The sequence below is a fragment of the Brienomyrus brachyistius genome, chromosome 1 (genome assembly GCF_023856365.1).
Source record: "Brienomyrus brachyistius isolate T26 chromosome 1, BBRACH_0.4, whole genome shotgun sequence".
Classification (NCBI taxonomy): Eukaryota; Metazoa; Chordata; class Actinopteri; order Osteoglossiformes; family Mormyridae; genus Brienomyrus; species Brienomyrus brachyistius.
The window spans coordinates 30,769,556-30,790,348 of NC_064533.1; the positions used below are offsets into that span (position 1 = coordinate 30,769,556).

At 43.6% G+C, this 20,793-nt stretch overlaps 1 protein-coding gene and 1 long non-coding RNA gene across 8 annotated transcripts in view; both read right to left on the reverse strand.

Moving 5' to 3' along the window:
- LOC125733714 (monocarboxylate transporter 2-like) overlaps window positions 1–16,620 on the reverse strand; it is a 29,898-nt gene extending 13,278 nt beyond the window's left edge. The window contains exons 1-2 of one of the 6 annotated variants that reach the window (XM_049006065.1): window positions 16,502–16,620; window positions 3,474–3,717 (exon numbers count right to left, since the gene is read on the reverse strand). In XM_049006065.1, the coding sequence (XP_048862022.1) occupies window positions 3,474–3,690 (217 nt within the window). In that variant the 5' untranslated portion in view covers window positions 3,691–3,717; window positions 16,502–16,620. Of the gene's footprint in view, window positions 1–3,473; window positions 3,721–4,209; window positions 4,620–9,508; window positions 10,275–14,561; window positions 15,060–16,501 lie in introns of those variants that run through there. The other 5 variants (XM_049006064.1, XM_049006070.1, XM_049006068.1 and 2 more) reach the window with 5 other exon arrangements.
- A 1,788-nt stretch (window positions 16,621–18,408) lies between these two features.
- Window positions 18,409–19,927, reverse strand: LOC125746543 (uncharacterized). 2 transcript variants are annotated; one of them, XR_007399006.1, is made up of 3 exons: window positions 19,849–19,927; window positions 19,440–19,503; window positions 18,409–19,062 (listed from the first exon to the last, which is right to left on the reverse strand). It is a non-coding gene; the product is annotated as an uncharacterized LOC125746543 (long non-coding RNA). The 2 variants fall into 2 exon arrangements; XR_007399004.1 differs by having other exon boundaries at window positions 19,746–19,867.
- Window positions 19,928–20,793: the final 866 nt, after the last annotated feature.

Here is a 20,793-nt window from a genome sequence, read left to right on the forward strand (position 1 = left end):
GATACGTACATGCGGCACAATAATACTTAAAACGCAAGCAAGAAATTTAACATGAAATTAAATATATGAAAATCAATTTGGACACAGAGCTTCCACTACACAGAGTACAACTAAATTTCTAATATTGCATGAATTCATTTTATACATGTGTTTAGCAGATACTTTTGTAAAAGCAACATACAAGTGACGATCACGGAGAAGAACTGGACAGTTGGGATTAAGAGCCAAGCTCAAGGTCTCAACAGTGACATCACCCTGCCACCTGAGGGTTTTGACCCAGAAACCTTCTGATCACAAGCACAATGCCCTAACCCCCGAAATGCCACACCGCCCAATATAGCACGATATAACACTTATTGCATAAAAACGACTATTCATTTTCGGAAGTATTGAACCTTGACATATTTTTTTAATCTATGAAAAAATGGTTGCCATTTAGAAGCTGTTTAAGTATTTTACACCATTCAGCGTAAAATTAACTTCCATAATGTTAAATTTGAAAAGAAGTCTAGACTGGCAATCATTACTCATGCCACAACATGAATAAAACATTTTTTGCCAGGAATTAAGCCAAGTATCGCAAGTATTTCTACAAACTTTCTGTAATAACAATAGCTCTCTTAAACATTAATTTCTGATAATATCACCATGTGTGGTTCATTACTTTAATCTTATTTTTCATTTCAGCAAAAAAAAGTCCTCTAGCCAGTTAACCAAATATTCTAATACAATTGAATAAATATGAAAGAACATAATAATTAATAATGTAAATTCATTAAAACATTTTAGATCACTGACCAGCAGTTATAAAGCTACATTTTAAAAAACGGCTAAATAATGCAATTTGTTCAGGCAGAAACTGTATGCAAGAATGAATTAATTTGTTAGTTAATCCTTCAAGTTCCATCACATATTAATGTTCCCTGCGAACATTTGCTCATACTCTTGTCCCCAACCCTATGAGCCACACAGCTAGACAACGCCATTAAGGTGGATATTCAGTGCAAGAGGCACTACTGTACTGAAACAATGCCTCACTTCGCTACTGTCCCTGAAGCAATATGCAATTATATCTACTCCAGGCTTTTTTCCAGTTCGGAAATCAATAGGTGAAGTTCTGGAGCTGAGTTCAAAAAGCCATTCTGATGTGGAATGTTTTGTTAATGAAATATTTACCTTCTGTCAGACATTTGGCTAAAGAAAGAGATAGAGGCAGTACAAAAGGTCTGCTGATGTGAGGTAGACCTTGAGCTCAATGTTTTCATGATTTGGTGGGGTTACGGCATGTGTCCACTGCAAGCATGAGACAAACCTACGATGAGCCAGAAAGTTAGCATAGATGACGTTGCACAAATCTCAGGAGAGATGGACGGCCAGATCAGGCCTGGATAAGGCGTGTACAGTAAAGCTGTCATCTAGCCAAACAAGATATAAAACTATTGTGTCCTTGATGTACAGTGTCATTGTACTGAACTGATTTATCATAATCCCTTCCTTTGACAGGCTTGCTTACTGAACTCTTATGGTATCAACTGTTAAAATAAGCCTACATATGGCAGCAAGACATGAAAGAACAAGATCACTGACAGGTAATCTTTGCCCTTGACAAAGGAAGTGGGCCCGGTGGTCTAGTAAACACAGTGCTACGTTGCAGCTGTACTTTAGCACTGCTAGCAGTGAACGGTAAGCCTGTTGAGGCCTGTGTATACTGAATACAGAAGGGAGGAGGTCGAGTCTGCCCCAGGTGTCTCTGCCTCATCATGCATTTTCTGTCTGTCAGATCGATGAATCCGTTGGGCGTGACCCATTACAGGTGAAGGAGTCACCCTCAACAGTAGGCCAAGAGCATTTAAACCACAGTAGCTCACACAAGCCATCCACTCACAAGCTAAGATGACGTATGCAGCATGCATGTCTGGTGTCACCAGGGTTGCCAACTCTCACACATCCGGTGTTGTATTCACGCTTTCTAACTCTCATGCTCACGCAACAAAAATCTTACTGCAAATCTATATTCTTGCATTATAAACCAAAATTTAGCTACGACAAAAGCATTGGGGGTAGTTTGTAAACCCCACAGACTATTTACAATGATTGAAATGGTTACGTACATCTAAATCAGTGTGCAGATTCTCGAATTGAGAATCTCACACCAGCCAGCTGACAAAAGTTGGCAACTTTGGCTGACACGAGGACTACCGCTGGTGTAGCTATTGGAGGCAATGTGATGTCGGAACACGCTGCGTGGAATGGTGAGGCGTCTGTATTTTACAGTATAATCACAGAAAGAAGAAGAAAAAAAAACTTTGGAATTTTACTGTGTGAGAAGAAATACAAGCAGGCAAATTCATGGATCAGAAAAACGAACTAGGTGGTTTGCAGCTCTGGATAAATGCTATCAAACGAAAGAAAAATATGTAAGTGCTTGCGACGCACTTTACTGGCTTTCTCCAACAATTTATATTTCTGTGACACAGCCAGTATACCTGACCAAGACAATGTCACCCTGCTATTTGTGGCTGCACTAGATTATCCATGATGGACCACAGTGCCCAGCTGCAGCTTTGAATACCAGGCCTAAATACTTCAATAAAGGCTGTAGAAACTTCTTAAAAAAAACAATAAAACAGCTACAAAGAAAAACTTTCACCAATAGAAATTCTCCACCAGGATGTGGAATCATTGTTGGGCAAGGTAGGTAGCATAGCAATTAGCAACGTGGAGTTAGCAACCAGAAGGCTGCTGGTTCACGTGCCAAAAGGAACTTCCTGTATCGCCACAGAGGAAGGTACTTAAGCTGAACTTCTTAGACAAAGAGGGAGCTTTTAAATTTGATATTAAAAAGGTAGTGTTTAGGTGTAACAACAAGGCTTTAAAGAACTTGTTTATCACAGAAATAGATCGTTTACTGTATCGTGTGTGCACTAGTGTTTTTATACTTTACTATACACACACAGCTCACAGTAAACTGTGAGTGACTAGGTGTCAGAGGCAAAACAACTGTGTACCCTCACAAATGAAAGCTCAGTTCTGAACCAGTACAAAATACAGCCGGTGAGAAACCGTTCCTTCCCAAATTGTATAGCACACATACATACTTCTTATTACTCCTAATTTTCTATTTAACAAAAAACTTAATACATGTTCATTTGAAACAGTGAGGGTGATTGCAGACGTAAATACCGTCAATGTAACAAAAGTCACTGCTGAATGGTCTCCAAACGGGTACAGACCAGCTTCCAAAACTAAATGAGAAGACAACCATCCCTTGTGTGATAACAAAACTGCTTATTTAGCCTGATTAGGACTTGCCTGCTTGCTTAAGAATAAGAACCTAGATGACCTTGACTGTCAGTGTTCTGGCATAACCGCTGTTGAACCCCCCCCCCATGTGAACGGATACCACGTGAAACGTTTCATGTGCTGGACACCTAGGCCAAAGAAGCAGGTTTACACAAGAAAAGTGGACTTACCTCCTGCATACATCACTGCAAGCATTATGGAAGATATCCAGGCTACCTGACTGTAAGAGGCATTAAAGATTTTCTGGATATCTTTGAAGAACACAGTGGTGGCCTTGGGGAAGGCGTAGGAAAAGCCGATGGAGATGAAGGCTCCGAAGACCACGGCCCAGCCCCAACCTCCATCGGGTGGGGTGACGGCAGGAGGACCTCCAACAGCAGGCGGCATTTTTAACGGGGTCAAACGGATCCCTTACTGCTGGCAACCAAAGAAGAAGAGGCAAATAATTAATGCACAAAGTGTAACCTGGATTTTTACCTATAGCCAACCAATAGTAAGAGACAAGGGTTCAATGACTAATCGCAAACAGCTTTTTCCAGTGGTGTGACAGAGCTCCTTCTACCTGTACAACTGGAAGGGTGGGTGTGATATGAAAAGCAAAGCAAAGGAAGGGTTTTGAGGCCATTGTGAATAACAGTTTCTGAGTCTGAACAATGAAGCAAAGTAACTCAATTAAATTTAAGTTAAGTTATATATAATAATTACAGGATTACAATTAGAACTTGATGAGCCCACTGAGAGTCAGGTAAAAAGTGTTGACCATATTTTCACAAGTCATTAAATTTTTTTAAACCAGTTATAAAACGTATATATATGCACTTAACACTTTAGTTGGTATTTAGCTCACAAAAAGAAGCCTTGTTTTGCAGCCTGTGAAGCAGTTATCACATTTGACACAGAACCTACTTATCTTACTGCACCGACACTGTGACTTGCTGATTGCAGACTGTCGTACCCTTGAGAAATGCATTAAAGTTCTGGAACTTCTTGCTGCAATATGCAAATATATAAAGGGGCGTATGGTAAAGGCTTTGCCCTTTTAACTTTAATACTGCCCACTAAACAAATATCATACTAAGGTGTTTGGGGAGTCTCATTGAGTTCTTTGCTCAAGGACACCTTGCCACTTTATCCCATCAATTATTTAAACTCTTGACTCCTCTGTAACATGACAGAATGCTGGATATATGGCTTAGAGGGGCAATAAATCACCCAAGTTACGGTTTCCTAAAATATAACAGATTTTCGCTGTTTTCCGGTAACTATCCAGCTCACCTTGCCACATGGAAATGAGAAGTAGAATGAAAGCAAGTGACAATCTAATGAATAGAAAGAACACAGACAAGCTGCCACAATGAATCAAACAAATGTATTTAAAATTAAGCAATATAAGCGAATACAAAATTGGACGCTTAATTTTATTCTCTTGGATTTATAAGTACTTTCCATATTACGTTCTGTGAAAGGCAGAGAGCTTTTTGACTAAATGGTATTTAAACAGCTCTTTTGAGATATTATTTCTAGTTAACATTAAGTATTTCAGAGGGGAGAAAGTGAGAATTCACAGTCTTGAAAACTGAGAGCATTACATCAGCTGTCCATATTCCATAATTTCCCTGTACTGAACCTATAGATTCCTAACTGGCCTACACAGAAAATGCCTTTTCAAGACAGTAAACAGAATTTAGGTCGTGTAGATGCAGTGTTTTGAAGGGGATTTTTCCATAATAAAGCAAATCAAAATCTGATATTAGGTCTTTAATGATGCTGCTGTGTGGTTTCAGGCTACAACAGGTAGTTCTAGACTGAAGATGACTGGGTACACATAGCATGATCCAAATGGGTGTCATTTCAGAAAGGTGATTGAGAATAAATCACATATCATGCCTTGTAGTTTTAAAATGCCCCCCCCCCCCATTTCTAATGTTAATCAGTTTTTACTTTAAATGAAATTTGTAATGTTTTGCCAGTTTTATAATTTATTTACTGTCCCATGTGTGACGCCCGCTCCGTCCGCTCCTCGTGTGTGCCACGCCCCCTAATTACCCACGTGTGATTTCCTGATCGTGCCCAGTCGTGTCTTGTTTCCTGCTGCCTTGTTCCATGTATTTAAGTTCCTGTTTTGTACTAACCCGTTGTCTGTCATTGATGTTACCCAGCGTTTGTCCGTGCCTGTCCCTAGTAAACTCCCGTTTTGCCCCGTATTCTGCTTGTCTGCCTGTCCTTGCCCGCCTGCACGCACGATCGCCGCTTCGCTCAACCGCGACGTGTGACAGAATGACAGACCAACTCAACAAGGCACAGCAGCAGACCGAGAGCCAACGTCTCGGTCTGCTGCAAGAGGTACACTACTGGCTAAACCAGCCCGACGTACAGGAGGATCCCGTCGCGCTGAACTTAGCCACCGACAGCTGCGATCTCCTGCTGGCGATGTCCCCATCGGAGGGCGGGCATCGTCTAGGAGAGGTGCGCTCCAACCTCAACCAGCTGGTTCAGCGCCTAACAGCGCGGAGGTTGGGGCTGGACGCACGGTGCGTCCCGGAGGTTGTTCCCCAGCCGTCCGTCCTGTCGGACGTGGAGCAGCCTCCCGCAGACACCGTGACAAAGAGGAGGAAGAAGAAGAAGAAGCACGCGATCGCCCCTGCAATCGTTTTGGGAGCGTGCGCGCTCATCCCCGCTTCTCTCCTAACCGGGGAATTGGAGGACTCCCCGGCTGACCTCGACGTCATCACCGCAGCTAAGCTGCCTGCGCTGGCAGCTTCCCCAGTCCGGGGAGAGCACCCAGCCGCCGCTGAGCTGCTACCGCCCCTCGAGCGGTACTACTTCCGGCCGGAGCGGCTGGCCAACAAGGGGGCCCGCGCGGTGCGGGACGCTATCCCGCGTGTGCCCCGGGCACTTAAAGGGACCACGTCCGTCTTGCCCGCACGGGACCTGCCGGTCCCGCCGCCTGCAGCCCCTGCTCAGCCCGAGCAGCCGCCTCCTGTGCCTGCAGCCCCTGCTCAGCCCGAGCAGCCGCCTCCTGTGCCTGCAGCCCCTGCTCAGCCCGAGCAGCCGCCTCCTGTGCCTGCAGCGCCTGCTCAGCCCGAGCAGCCGCCTCCTGTGCCTGCAGCCCCTGCTCAGCCCGAGCAGCCGCCTCCTGTGCCTGCAGCCCCTGCTCAGCCCGAGCAGCCGCCTCCTGTGCCTGCAGCCCCTGCTCAGCCCGAGCAGCCGCCTCCTGTGCCTGCAGCCCCTGCTCAGCCCGAGCAGCCGCCTCCTGTGCCTGCAGCCCCTGCTCAGCCCGAGCAGCCGCCTCCTGTGCCTGCAGCCCCTGCTCAGCCCGAGCAGCCGCCTCCTGTGCCTGCAGCCCCTGCTCAGCCCGAGCAGCCGCCTCCTGTGCCGGCGGACCACGCTCCCGCGCAGCCGCCTGCGCAGCCGCCTTCGCTGCCTGCACAGCCCCCTTCGCCTGCTGCAGCTCCAGGGCAGGCGCCCCCACTGCAGCCGCCTGCTGCAGCTCCAGGGCAGGCGCCCCCACTGCAGCCGCCTGCTGCAGCTCCAGGGCAGGCGCCCCCACTGCAGCCGCCTGCTGCAGCTCCCGGGCAGGCGCCCCCACTGCAGCCGCCTGCTGCAGCTCCCGGGCAGGCGCCCCCACTGCAGCCGCCTGCTGCAGCTCCCGGGCAGGCGCCCCCACTGCAGCCAGCTCCTGTTCCTGACCGTGCTCCTGTTCCTGCAGAGGCGCCCCCACTGCAGCCGCCTGCTGCAGCTCCCGGGCAGGCGCCCCCACTGCAGCCGCCTGCTGCAGCTCCCGGGCAGGCGCCCCCACTGCAGCCAGCTCCTGTTCCTGACCGCGCTCCTGTTCCTGTCCCGGCGCCCCCTTCGCCTGCTGCAGCTCCCGGGCAGGCGCCCCCACTGCAGCAGCCTGCAGCTCCCGGGCCGGCGCCCCCACTGCAGCCACCTCCAGTTCCTGACCGCGCTCCAGTTCCTGACCGCGCTCCAGTTCCTGACCGTGCTCCTGTTCCTGCAGAGGCGCCCCCTCTGCAGCCGCCTGCTGCAGCTCCCGGGCAGGCGCCCCCACTGCAGCCACTTGCTGCAGCTCCCGGGCAGGCGCCCCCACTGCAGCCAGCTCCTGTCCCTGGCCCCGCTCCTGTCCCTGGCCCCGCTCCTGTCCCTGGCCCCGCTCCTGTCCCTGGCCCCGCTCCTGTGACTCCTTCACCCTCACCCCGGCGACATCGACCCCGACCGGGGGTCGGTATGTCTGTGTCCCGCAGAGGGAGGGGACACAGACGTCGGACTGGGGTCCCTCCCGCCCTGCCCCCTGGCTCGCCCTCCCTCGCCTACGCTCTGGCTCGGTTGGCGCCTGCAGGTCCTGGCCCTCCGGGTCGGCTGTTGCCTGCGGGTCCCCCTCCGATACCTCGTCACCCTGCCTCGCTCCCCCCTCCGGTGCCTGGTCGGTCGCCTGCGGACTCCCCGACGGCGGCTCCTCGGTTGCCTGCGGGGCCCCTACCTCCGGCCCTCCACCGGACGTCGCCGCCTGCTGCGGCTCCCCCCTCCTCCGGGCCTTCGCCGTGGGCCCCTCCTGCTCCCTCGTCCCCTTCCCCGGTGCTCCCTCCTGCTTCCTCCCTGGCCCCTCCGCGGGTCCCTCGCCCTGCCTCCTCGGCCCCTCCGAGGTCCCCTCCGGCTCCGGCCTCCCGGCCGCCTGCGGCCCCTCCGGCTGCCTCCCGTCGCCCGCAGGGGCTCCCTCGGGCTCCCCTTCCTTCCTCCTCCTTCTCTCCCTTCTTTCCTGTCTCTGTCCCGCCTGTCCTTGTTCCTCCTCCTGCCTTTGTTCTGCCCCGCTCTGTTCCTGGTTTCCCGTCGTTCCCTCCCGTCACTCCCGCTCCTATTGTTCCACCTGTTCCCTCTGTTCCTCCCTTCCTGGTCTGTCTGTCGGCTTTTCCTGTCTTGTGTAGTGTCCTGTCCTGGCTCCTGCCTCTTTGTCAGTTTTGCCTGTCTGTCTTGTTCCCTGTTCCCCGTTGATTTTTTTTGCCCTTGTCTTTCAGGTTCTGGTTTCCCGGTCTCGTCCCGTCCTTCGCCTCCTCCCGGGCGCGCCCGGTGTAGCGCGCCTTTGGGGGGGGGTTCTGTGACGCCCGCTCCGTCCGCTCCTCGTGTGTGCCACGCCCCCTAATTACCCACGTGTGATTTCCTGATCGTGCCCAGTCGTGTCTTGTTTCCTGCTGCCTTGTTCCATGTATTTAAGTTCCTGTTTTGTACTAACCCGTTGTCTGTCATTGATGTTACCCAGCGTTTGTCCGTGCCTGTCCCTAGTAAACTCCCGTTTTGCCCCGTATTCTGCTTGTCTGCCTGTCCTTGCCCGCCTGCACGCACGATCGCCGCTTCGCTCAACCGCGACGTGTGACACCATGTCAATTCAACAAACACAAAAATCACAGGAAAACCTTTTTTGGACAACAAGCAAAAAATAAAACAAAAATATACGAGGAAAACCCTTCGTTAAGAAAGTACACACTGACAGAGTTCCTGGATGAGCTTCATCACGATCCCATTGGGTCAGAACTGGATTTCATGCTACTTCACTCAATGAAAAACAAGGCAGCATCATTAGTAAAGGAGACATTCAGACTGCGTTGCACATTTGCAATTTATCACCTTTACATTAACGATTTGTCAGCAAGTTATTAAGCAGGGAATGGTTAATTTTGCACTTTATTAACCATCAAATCAAGCAAAAAATAAAAATTCTTTTGTTTGAAAATATTTAAACTTGATGCAATGTTGTCTTCCTGAAATGTGATATTCCCTGCAGGGCAAAAGATATCCTGGCTGGGAAACCATTCCATTACTAGCCACACACAATCACACATTAAAGGTAATTTAGAGACGACAGTTCACTTAAGTGCATGTTTTTAACCGTGGGAGGAAACTGGAGCGCCCAGATGAAACAAACATGAACACAGTGAGAGCGTTCAAGTTCCACACCCAGATCCGGGAATAAAACCTACAGTCCTGGAGGTGTGAGAATGAGCACAAACTACCGAGCAACCACAGCACCCAGCTTTAAATAATGATGAAATATTTAGACATCAGTATACGACCTTTGGGTGCTGAATGATTTATTCGGTGCGTTTGCTGTTCTCTTGCCAGGATATGCTTTACCTCCATCTTGCAAAAAGTTCAGGAATATAACATGATTTAAATTTAAAGAACTTAACCTTTGGTATAGACATAAACTTACATAGAAAAAGACGCAATGCACGGGCTGACGCAATCTGTATGGCAGGAATGTTGAGCCGGATACTCCAGATCATCTCATTACATCAAGGGGTGTGTATCTTCTTGCCCAATCAGATGCAAACACAGATATCACCTGCTACTTGTATTGTTTTTTTCCCCTTTCAAATAGCTAGGATGTTCTGCTGAATGAGTCTGAAGATCTTTTCTTACATAAATAAGGGCAAAATAGTGAATGTGGAATCTATAAAATCAAGGTGTGATCAATGTTTTTGGGACAAATCTCAATGACTAGCAGAGATGAATCAAAATAGGGAGGTCCAGTCCTCTGTATGTGTGTGCGTGTGTATTATGTTTATTATTACATTGTGGGGACCAAATGTCCCCCACAATGTGATAAAAAAAAAACTTTATTTTGATGTTGTGGGGGGCATTTTTCAGGTTCCCACAAAGATCTATGAATACAATCAAAAAACTAAAAATGCCAAATTCATAAGAATGAATGGTCCATGTCTTTGTAGCAGATGTTTTTTTTCCAGAGTGACAAATGGTATCACACCTTGCAACTCACTCCCATATCTGGTTTAAAACTCCACTATGCAGACACAGTGTGTTCACATCTGCTGATTCAGACGCTGATTCATTGCTGCTCGTGACCACTGGGAAGATAAATGTCACCTTCTCGATTTGTTTTAAAGGAAAATTTGCAGGGATGTTTAATGCACAGGAGCAAATCAAGATACAGTACCAGTCAAAGGTTTGGACACACCTACTTGTATGCTGTTCTCTACATTTCAGAACCATTTAAAGACATCAAAACTATATATATATATATATATATATATATATATATATACACACACACACACACACACACACACACACATACACACATACACACACACACACACACATACATACACACACACCCACATTTAATTAGTTTGGGGGGCAGCTCTGTGGGTTGGGACTCAGAAGGTTGCTGGTTCAAATCCCATGGTCGGGTGAACAATCAACCATAGATCATAACCCCAGTTGCTCCAGGGACTGGCTGAGCCTGCTTTCTCCTCTGTGCCAGTTTCATGAGGTGACCTCCTGGATGCTTTTCCAGCTGTTCTGAAGGAGGCTCCACATATGCCAAGCACACATTGGCTGCTTTTACTTCACTCTCTGGTCAAACTCCTCCAAAACCAGTTCTATTGTGTTTAGGTCAGGTTGCCAGGTCATGTGATGCAACATTCTATCACTCTTGTAGGCAGCTTGGCATGTCTGAACATGCGGCAATTGATTAATGCAACAGCTGAAATACATACATATTTTATGTGCATTTGCACCGATATGACAAGAACTTATCATGCATTTAACCTTTATATACTAATTCATTCTTCATTTGCGGAATAAAATGCATGGTAATTTCTTGTCATATTGCCGCAAATGCACATAAAATATGTACGTATTTGAGCTGCTGCATTAATCAATTGCCGCACGTATCGCTTTTAAAGGTGAATGTGTACAATCCCTGGTTATAACAGCTGCCACTCTTCGGGGAAGGCTTTCCACAAGGTTTTGGAGTGAGTCTGTTTGCACATTCATACAGAAAAGGTCAGGCACTGATTTTTGACGTGAAGGTCTGGCTCGCAATCTCTGTTCTAGTTCATCCCAAAGGTGTTTGATGGAGTTGAGGTCAGGGCTCTGTGTGGGCCAGTCAAGTTCTTCCACACCAAACTCACCCAACCATGTCTTTATGGACCTTGCTTTGTGCACTGGGGCACAGTCATGCTGGAACAGAAGAGGGCCTTCCCCAAACTGTTACCTCAAAGTTGGAAGCATAGAATTGTCCAAAATGTCTTAATATGCATACCATATTTAGAATGGGATGTCATAAAAGTTCCTGTGGGTGTAATGGCCAGGTGTCCCAATACTTTTGCCCACATAGCGCATGATGACGAACCCTTCTCACGACAGCCAAAAAACAAAAAATGGACAATTTTTTATCCTCAGAATATAGAGGAAGCAACAACCCCATGTGCTCATGACAATATCCATCCATCAGGGTCGCAGGGGGTCCGAAGCTAATTGGCACAAAGGCACAAAACAAGCCAGGATGGAACACCAACGCATCACAGGACACACTCACACACTTACCTATGGCCAATTCAGTGAGTCCAATTCACCTTCACATATTTTTGAACTGTGGGGGTTAACTGGAGTCCCCAGAGGAAACCCCACAACAACATGGGGAGAACATGCAAACTCCACACACATGGAGTCTTGGTGGAGAACCCTGATCCTAGAGGAGTGAGGCAACAATGCTAACCATCGCACCACCGTGCTGCCCCTCATGACAGTATATTTTAAGCAATATTTCTACAGAACTTATTTCTCAGTCTCAGTGTGGCATATGGCCAGGTTACCACTTAATGTTTGGGCAAGAGGTACATTTCACAAGTATTACACATGTCCTTTCTGTTTAGAACTCCATCTATCTGTGGCAACGTTTATAAAAGTAATTATTTTGTATATACATATTCTATTTTCTTGTTAAAATACACACACAATACAACACAATACTTATTTACAATACACACCAGCAGCGATTATGTTAATCGGTTTTTTAAATTTCTTTCTTCATTATGTGCACACATACCACATGCAGATTAAATCAGGATTTTTAAGTATCCCAAGGTCTAATAAGCATCCAGTCTGTATGTAATACTAATTCCACAAGCATTATTGTATAATGTCTATCATGTTTAGTCTAAGGAGCAGCAGAAATCTGCTTCTAACCAAATAAAAATGTATTTAAATTGCACATGTTGAGATGTGGGAATACTCACAAACAAACAAATAAAAATAATGACCAAAACAAAAACACAGATAAGAACCAATGTTTCAACTACCCAAACGTATGCCAAGCATTCTTATTCCATTTGTTTTGTACATGATAAAAATGATATATCTGCTTCGATTACCCATCAGTTCAAGCCATCTTACAATTTTTCCGGTTCATACAGCACTGCATATGAGAAGTTCTGGCTAAGCATCATGTTCAGTGGTGCAACATGAAACTTTAGTGCTTAATTTGGTAACACTTTACTTGAGGGGACACAAGTAACTTAGTATCTCAGTTACTACTCAAGTACAAATCATAAACAAATATAGTAACTGCATGAAATACACGACCCGTCACGATTTATTAATGATGACCAAACACAGGGTCAGTATGTAATTAACACTTAGTTTCAGGTTAATTAATACAATTAATAAGAGTATACTACATTATTTTTGCCACCTCAAGTAAAGTGTTACCCTTAATGCCATACTATATTCCAATGGTTTTATTTGTATATATAATTACTATAATGTAATATTATAATACTAAAATTTTCAGGGGATAATTCGATAGTAAATTCTTCAGTTATAAAAACAGCCTAAATTAATTAGAAAAAACTGCCTTTGCACCTCCCAGAGCAAGGCAAAACCTGGCCCCCACCCAGTTCAGTGGTGTAACACCAAAAACATTTAGTCGCTAAGGCTCAGACTGTGTAGGGTTAAGGAGGTATGAACCTACTGAGAGAGGATTACCAGACAACATCCCTCAGAACAAGAGAGGCTCTCGAAGACTATTCGTCCCACAAACAGTTAAAGGGGCAGTGGTGGTTTTACTAGCAGCAAGCTCAGTAAACTCCCTAACTCTGAATAATCATGCGTCACCCAGAGTAATTGAAGCAATGTGTGGTTCGCTATCAAAACACTTTGACTGTCAGCCAAAAATTTTGCAACTCCTGTTATAGTAGCCTATCTGAGCTGAAAGAAAACAGACAAACTAATCGGAATCTGAATAACTTAGAATATCTAATTCAGATTTATTTCAGACCTAATAAAGCAGAAAATAAACACAACACTTTATTGAATTTCCTATAGAACCACGTTTTTTTTTCCTCGAATAAAAATGAAACTGTATTTTCTGGTTCCACTGCATCGCGTGCCAAATGGCACGTTTATCTGTCAGGCGTCTCAGCCCTGGCATCTCAGCTGCTCCCCAGAGCTTGCTTGACGATTCTTACCAGATTTAGATGACCGATTACGTTTCCGCATCTACTTTTCATTACATATACGTTTTGGATAAGAGTGTAAGCTACTGGTATTTCTTTATCAAAAATAATAAGCCAAACAAATCATATTAGAATGTGAATGTGTAACATCTCTGTACCTTGTTGTGTTTCACACTATATGTATGTTCACTTGTGATGTTCTTGCTGCTCTCTGCATCAGAATTTCCCACAGGGATCAATAATATTACTCCTAATCTTACAATGTGGTTTACCTGTGTTAAGTGCCACACTTAAGATACCATAAATATTATTCATAGCAGAATAGAAGCCAGACCCTTAAGGGTAACCTAGTACATGTCACAATGCATAGATCTTGTCTGAGAAAGCTGAATACACAATTTCCATTTACATCAATTTTAACATGAGATTGCAACACTATTCTAATTAATGTGATATCACAGGATTTTTGGTTCGATTCACGAGTCACAGTATAATGAACAGCCAAATTATATTGCATGTAGCAGCGTTAATTGATCAGTTAACCAGCAATCGTACCCTAACAAGAAACATTGCTTGCAGCATTATAATGATATACCTGAGGCATGTAAAATATTATACATACATATTGTACATATAAAAGAAACGGACTCATTAAAGCAAGTGTTTTTTTATCAAAAAATAATAATAAATAAGTGCAAATGAACATATATCATTTTGGCTAATAACTATGTACTTTTGAACTTAGTTCACAACTGATACAAAGATGATAGATAACCTTTTTTGGAAACAATTCTTCCTCATCAACCAGGCCACAGCATAGCTACCTTTATTTATCATATGACATGAGTGAAATATTATATTTTGTTGTAGTAGTATTGCAGCCAAGAGCATATGAACACATGGCTTTATTCATCCCTCCCATAAATAGACCTTTTCTTAACTATCAAATTTTAAACACTCTCCTACACTGTTGGTTGCAGCCATCGTGTGATAAGCACTTACCAGTTTGTTCTGTCGGTATAATGATAACGTTAAGTAGTGCACTTGTAACCGGGCAGTAAGTGGAAACTCCGCCTAGCTGCACTGCACTGCCTACTCGTCAACGTCATATATGCTCGTGATGTGTTCTTTGTCTCACTTGTACGTCACTTTGGATAAAAGCAACCAGCAAATAAACGTAAACGGAAATGCAGTGCTGTACCGTAGTTTTCATGCTAACTGTGAAATGCTTGGCATGGATATAGTGGCAACCAGTCATGATTGTCATATTGGCCAAAACTAAATGCAATATCAGAGCAGTTTGCTGAACTTAAATCCACAGCATTCGGGTAAAGATCTTAATACCTTTACCTCTTAATCAGTGGATTTCCATTTTATTTTAACAAGGGGCCCCTCTAATGAAAAACAGTGCTAGGAAACCGAAAACCTGCAACAGATTTTCCTTTCATCTCTAAAAGACACTGGCACAAATGTGACAATACAGCACCTCCATTAAGATATTTCATTACTCTAATAAACAGATCAAAAAAGCTACAGTTGGAGGTAAAAGTCATGGCATTTAGATGAAAAGCAATGCAGACCTAGAATCATCACCCAATCCAGAATTAGTTATTATAAAAAGGATAGATTGATGGATGAACAAATAAACCCAACACCCCATGATGAGGGGACTTGCCTCCATGTTTATGCCAAAACATACATCATTGTGTTGTTTTTGTAACAGAGCAACAAGTACGTTCTGTGATGTTTTGCACTGACTTTGTTGACTTTATGCCTCTCAAACACGTGTCTTCCGTGGCCCCAGTTATCTCGGGGTCGGAGAGTTTCTTTGAACCTTTCTATGAAATTTGATAATACGACCCCTGAGTCTGCAATTATGTAATTTGAAAACAACATCTCAGGCATACAAATGTACTACCATGACACATATAACCGTGAATCAAAGGAGTTTTATAGAAATGAATTCTTAAATATATTGCCACAGTTGAATAATGAACCCTTGACGATAGTAGTTATTACATAAACTAGTCAGGAAATTCGACTTTCAAATACATTTTCATAAATAACGATTTCCCGGACCCTAAAAACACAGACGTGGCATTACACAACTTTATTACGTAAAACGCCATATGTTGTGTTGACAGAAGGAAATTGCATTTATCCAACGTTTCGATGCATCATTATAGTCGTGAAACTTTAAAAGCAAGACAAACTTATGCAATGTATGGACGGAACATTTAAAACCCATGCGCCTGCTTACGGAAAACATCCCGTCGAAATTGATAATGATGGAAGTACAGCCAATAGAAAGTGCCGCTTTTCTGCCTATTATATACCCTGTGCTGTCATCCATTCATTCGTGTTGATCGCGCCATCGCTCACAGCAATTCATATTAAAAATACCTAATTTAAGTAACAATTGACCAGCAGCTATAGATAGCAATGATGCAACACCACGTCGCAGCGAATTCGCCTCAAAGTATAGCACAGGATATACCAACCGGATGAAACCAGTTAATAAACGTATGAAAATGGAAAACACTGCGCTTGCAGAAGGCATGTGTATTGTGCAAATTCATTAATTACATTGTGATTCCCTTTGATGTCTGTATTATTGATGCCCGGCACGACACCAGGAAGGAAGTTTCAGTAAGAAGCATCATCATGAGTCATAACTACACCACGCATAAATAAGTATATTTAAAGGTGACCTGACAATTTCCCAGCAAATGAAAGAAATTAGCGATTGTACAAGGACGCCAGCTTTGAAATCCTTCGTATGCATGTACAGGAAGGCAGGATTATAAATGTCACATTAACGTTTTCCTCGCGAGGAGATGCGCCGTTGTCGTCAATGAAAACGAAATTAAGGAAGAAGGAGAAAGGATAGCTGTTAGTTGATTTAACATCAAACGATAGGATGCAGTAGATTGTTAGTTTACCTATGATGATGACGAGCGTAAGGTTATCCTGTCGTAGTCCTTGCTCGCTGACCTTGCTTGTATTGGGAGCAGACCGCTTGGATCCTTTTTGAATTAGCAGGTTGCAGTGGGGGGTGACGTCACGAGGCGGGCCTCTGAGCTGCCGCTACAAGCCAATGGCGGCTCGCAGCACAAGTCGCATATAGACAAAGGCCGGCGGGGGAGAGTGGCGTGCTGATGGGGCGCTGTCAAAAACCTCGTATTGCAATGTGCAAAATGAATGCAAAAACGGTCACGTTATGTTTGCTAAACTAACAATTCCAGATTTAAAAATAAACTTTAACGAGATCATGAAGGCTTTAAGTTGCATTATACACACAAAGACACAACTCTCGCTTTCAGGACAAATTGTCGCATCCATTTCAATGCTAGTATAAGTTTAAGTTGTCTTCATGAGGTATGTTTCACGTTCATGATGCGAACACGTTTATTGCGATTCTCAAACCGTGGGTCGCGACCCAAATTTGGGTCGAGCCAAGTTCTGAAAGGGTTGCGAGGATGGCTATGCTGATCCACGATCAGATTTCCCAGCCCCAGTCCTGGAATTAACCTATATAAACGGGTCTACAACTGCTTAGGGCAGAACTAGTGAACACTCAACAAATCCAAGAAGCCAAAGCACAGATGCTTAATTTAAAATTCAATGGCACTTCCAATAAGATTTGTGTAATGGGCATTGATTGGCGTAAATTGCAGAGTTCACTGCGTTTCATCATAGCCTTAATTTAGACCTATACTTGATATAGGGTTGTGACTGAGCTGACATTATAAAAATTGGGTCCAGGTGCAAAAAAAAAACAAAAAAACATTGAGAACCACTTGCGTAAACTGTTGTGGCTCTTGTCTTCTAGTTGCCATCTCAGCTTAGTCTGGCTTCTACAATCAACCATTGCAAGGCGACTACAATGAAACAACACGAGTAAGGAACTACAGTCTTGTCAGCTGGGTCATAGATCCTAGATATCCTACAAAGGGAATGACAGAGCTGCCCACTATGTATCCAAATGCTGAGTAAAAAAGAAGCGTTATTACATATACTTTTAAAAAAAAAAAAACGAACTCAAACAAATACTGGAGTAGAATTTAGGGAAGTGGGCTTGGTCTGTACAGTACAACAAAAGAAACCAAGTCAGCATGAGGTCCCTATGAAGTATGCCTGATCAAAAGGAGGGTGTGTGACGTCCAAGGTGAAGATAAAGAAAAACAAACTATATTCTTGTGCTCTATTAACTATACATAGCTGCTTTAACAAAAGGGTTCAAAATGGTCATATATCCTTCAAAACATTTTTGAAGATGAACACCAAGGTCAGGCTTCCTCGAGCTATTTTGCATGAAACAATATTTCAATTTATCTGACTTGTGCCACAGTACAGATTATGTTTTTTTTCTTCCACAGAGCAGGTACAATTAAATCACTCCAAAGGAACAGCATAATGTTGCTTAAATTTTGTTTACAGTGGAACTGTCATCAGGCTGGAAGTAACATTTTACGAGGTGGCACAAATAATGTAGTAGTACACTCTTACTTAATGTATTATTTAACCAGAAAACAAAGCATTAGTTACGTCCTGACCCCATATTCATTCATCATTAATTAATCACGGTGGTTCATGTATTTCATACAGTTGCTACACAGCAAAAATGGCTTCTGTTTCTGTTTCGAGGCAAGATGGCCTAAAACTGGCAAAATTATCTGCCAATGCAGTAAGAAAATTGCACTCGATAAAATTGCCTAAAGACAATATGCTTAAATGCAAGCAAATTAATCATCCATAAGAGGTGTTTTAGTCAGTTTATTAATGAAATTAAATAAAAAGAAAATCATACTTGCTTAGATTTTATTTTTTATTTTTTTTGCAGTTTATAATTGTTTATGATTTCCACTAAGTTACTTGTTCTCCCACGAGTAAAATCTTACCCTGCTCCTGATTAAAACCGTACTTTATGATTATGAGGGGACAATATTCTTTGGAATTAGTGGTTGGAAAAAGTTATATTGTGTTATATTCTTACATTAAAACAGTGTTTTTATAAGCACACATTCATTAAAATGTCCCCTGTTATGTTTGTATTATAGAAAAACAAACATGCAGGACAAAGGTGGGAGCACAATCTAAGACAGTACATTGAGTCTGAAAACACAACAAAAGTAACCAAGTCAGCATGGGGTCCCTATGAAGTACACGGCATCAAAAAGAGGGTGTGTGACGTCAAAGGTGAAGGCGAACAAAAATAAACTATATCCTTGCAGTTCCATTGACTTTGCAGAGCTGCGTTTACAATGGGTAGCTCTAATTCCATAATCATCTCAGGTAGAAGTAATAAAACTGAATAAATGAAAACATTTAATAATTTGCATTTATAAAGATAAACACAAAGTACAAATTTCTTCCAAAAACCAAGACTACGGATATTTAAAAAATATATATATATATTTTTAGGTTGAGTGAGAAAAACTTAATGGGCATCTTTGAGGTTCTTTTGTAAAAGTAGCTTCAGTGATTCAGCTGTGTGAGTGACCTACAAGTAAAACACATGTTGCAATTTGAATAGCCTGGCTATTCAATTCATTTATATTCTTGTTAACACACAATGTGAACCTTGTGAACATACATTTATCAACCTTCACAATGTTGTAAAGATACACTGATGAGCCAAAGCTTACAACTGTCTCCATATCACATGAATACTGTTGACTATCCAGCAAAAATGCTGTGATTCAAGGTCTGGGATATATTAGATGGTAATCTAACTTTTGGTACTTGTATTTGAAATGTTGAATACAGAAGATATTGGCAGGGATAAAGACATTGGTGACACTGACAAGGGGGAAATCATTATAGTCAGAAAGGGCAGGGCTAGTGGAGTGCTCACAGTCAGCTATGTTGAGTACCTACTATAATCCGAAGAGGAGGGACCCCATAAACCGTAGATAGGGATCCAATGTATGGGAGGTATTTTCTGCAAAAAAATAACATGGAAATAAAAATGATAAAAAGAAAAAACAATGTCCAATTTGCCATTTAGTTTCGAAAGTCTGTGTGCAAAAATCCTGCAAAAATTAAAATGAAATAGCACTGTCATGCCCACACAGGCGGAGGACACCGGGCGTACGGTGTTACCCGTCACGCCTACACAGGCGGGAATTACCGGATGTGTTGCGTTACCGACAATTAGTGGAAGTTCAAAGGAGATCAACCTACCTCAGCACATTGCAAATGATTGCGTGCCGTACCAAGCGTTTACTAGTCTCTTGTCTTCCCGATCTCCCGACCCTACTCCGTTTACCTAGTGTGTTTGCCTTACCTGCTTTCCTTTCCCTCTCCAGAACCACTCCCGCACCTGACCTGCCTTCCTCGCCGAGACCGGCTCGTCCAGTTCCCTCTTCCCCGTGTGTGCCTGTCTCGTATGTAACTGTAGGACAGATTCTCTGGCTCTCGACCCCTGCGCTCCCAAATCGACCACGACTTCTGCTTGCCCCTCCTTTTACCGTGTTTATTAGCACGCTAATAAACTCAACGTTTGCTTGTATACCTGGATCCTTGTCTTCCTGTGCGGGTGTCCATGACAAGCACCATTTGCATTTTAATTTTCCACTCATGTATGATGCAGATGTGAAAAATAAAAAAATAAAATTAAAACCCTTTTTTAAAATTATTTTCCAATTTGACTTTTCATTTTCTACTTTGCCTTTTAAGCAATTTCCTTTCGGGATTAATAAAGTTTTCTGTTTTTCAAGTTCACTACATACAATGTTAATCGGAGTGGCGAGGTAAGCGGAGCTACGGATCACTGCTGCCCTTTTTCAGTGCGTTTGCGGATTCCGTTGTCTTCGTGTTTCTTGGTCATGGTCAACCTCGTCGCCCAAACTAATGGCAAAGTCGCACGCGGCTTAAGTTAGCTACTTATCTGCAGCTTCCGATTCGTTTAGCTTCTTATTCGTAGCATCTTATTTCGCGGATTAAGTTACTTTGAGCTTCCTTATAGGGGAGTGTTTGTAGCTTCACACGCTGTACAGTTTTTAGTTAAGACATTTTGAAAATACTTAATCAAATACGAACAGAAATTTTAAGTTGTGTTGCATTTTTATATGAAATGGCTTTTCAAGACACCCAATGCACATTACAGAACCAATGAGGAGTCGCTTCAACCACCACCATTGTGCGGCCCCCACCTGGATGATGCAACAGCAGCCATTCTGTGCCAGTACACTCACCACATAGTCACTCAGGTGGTGAAGGGACAGAATAG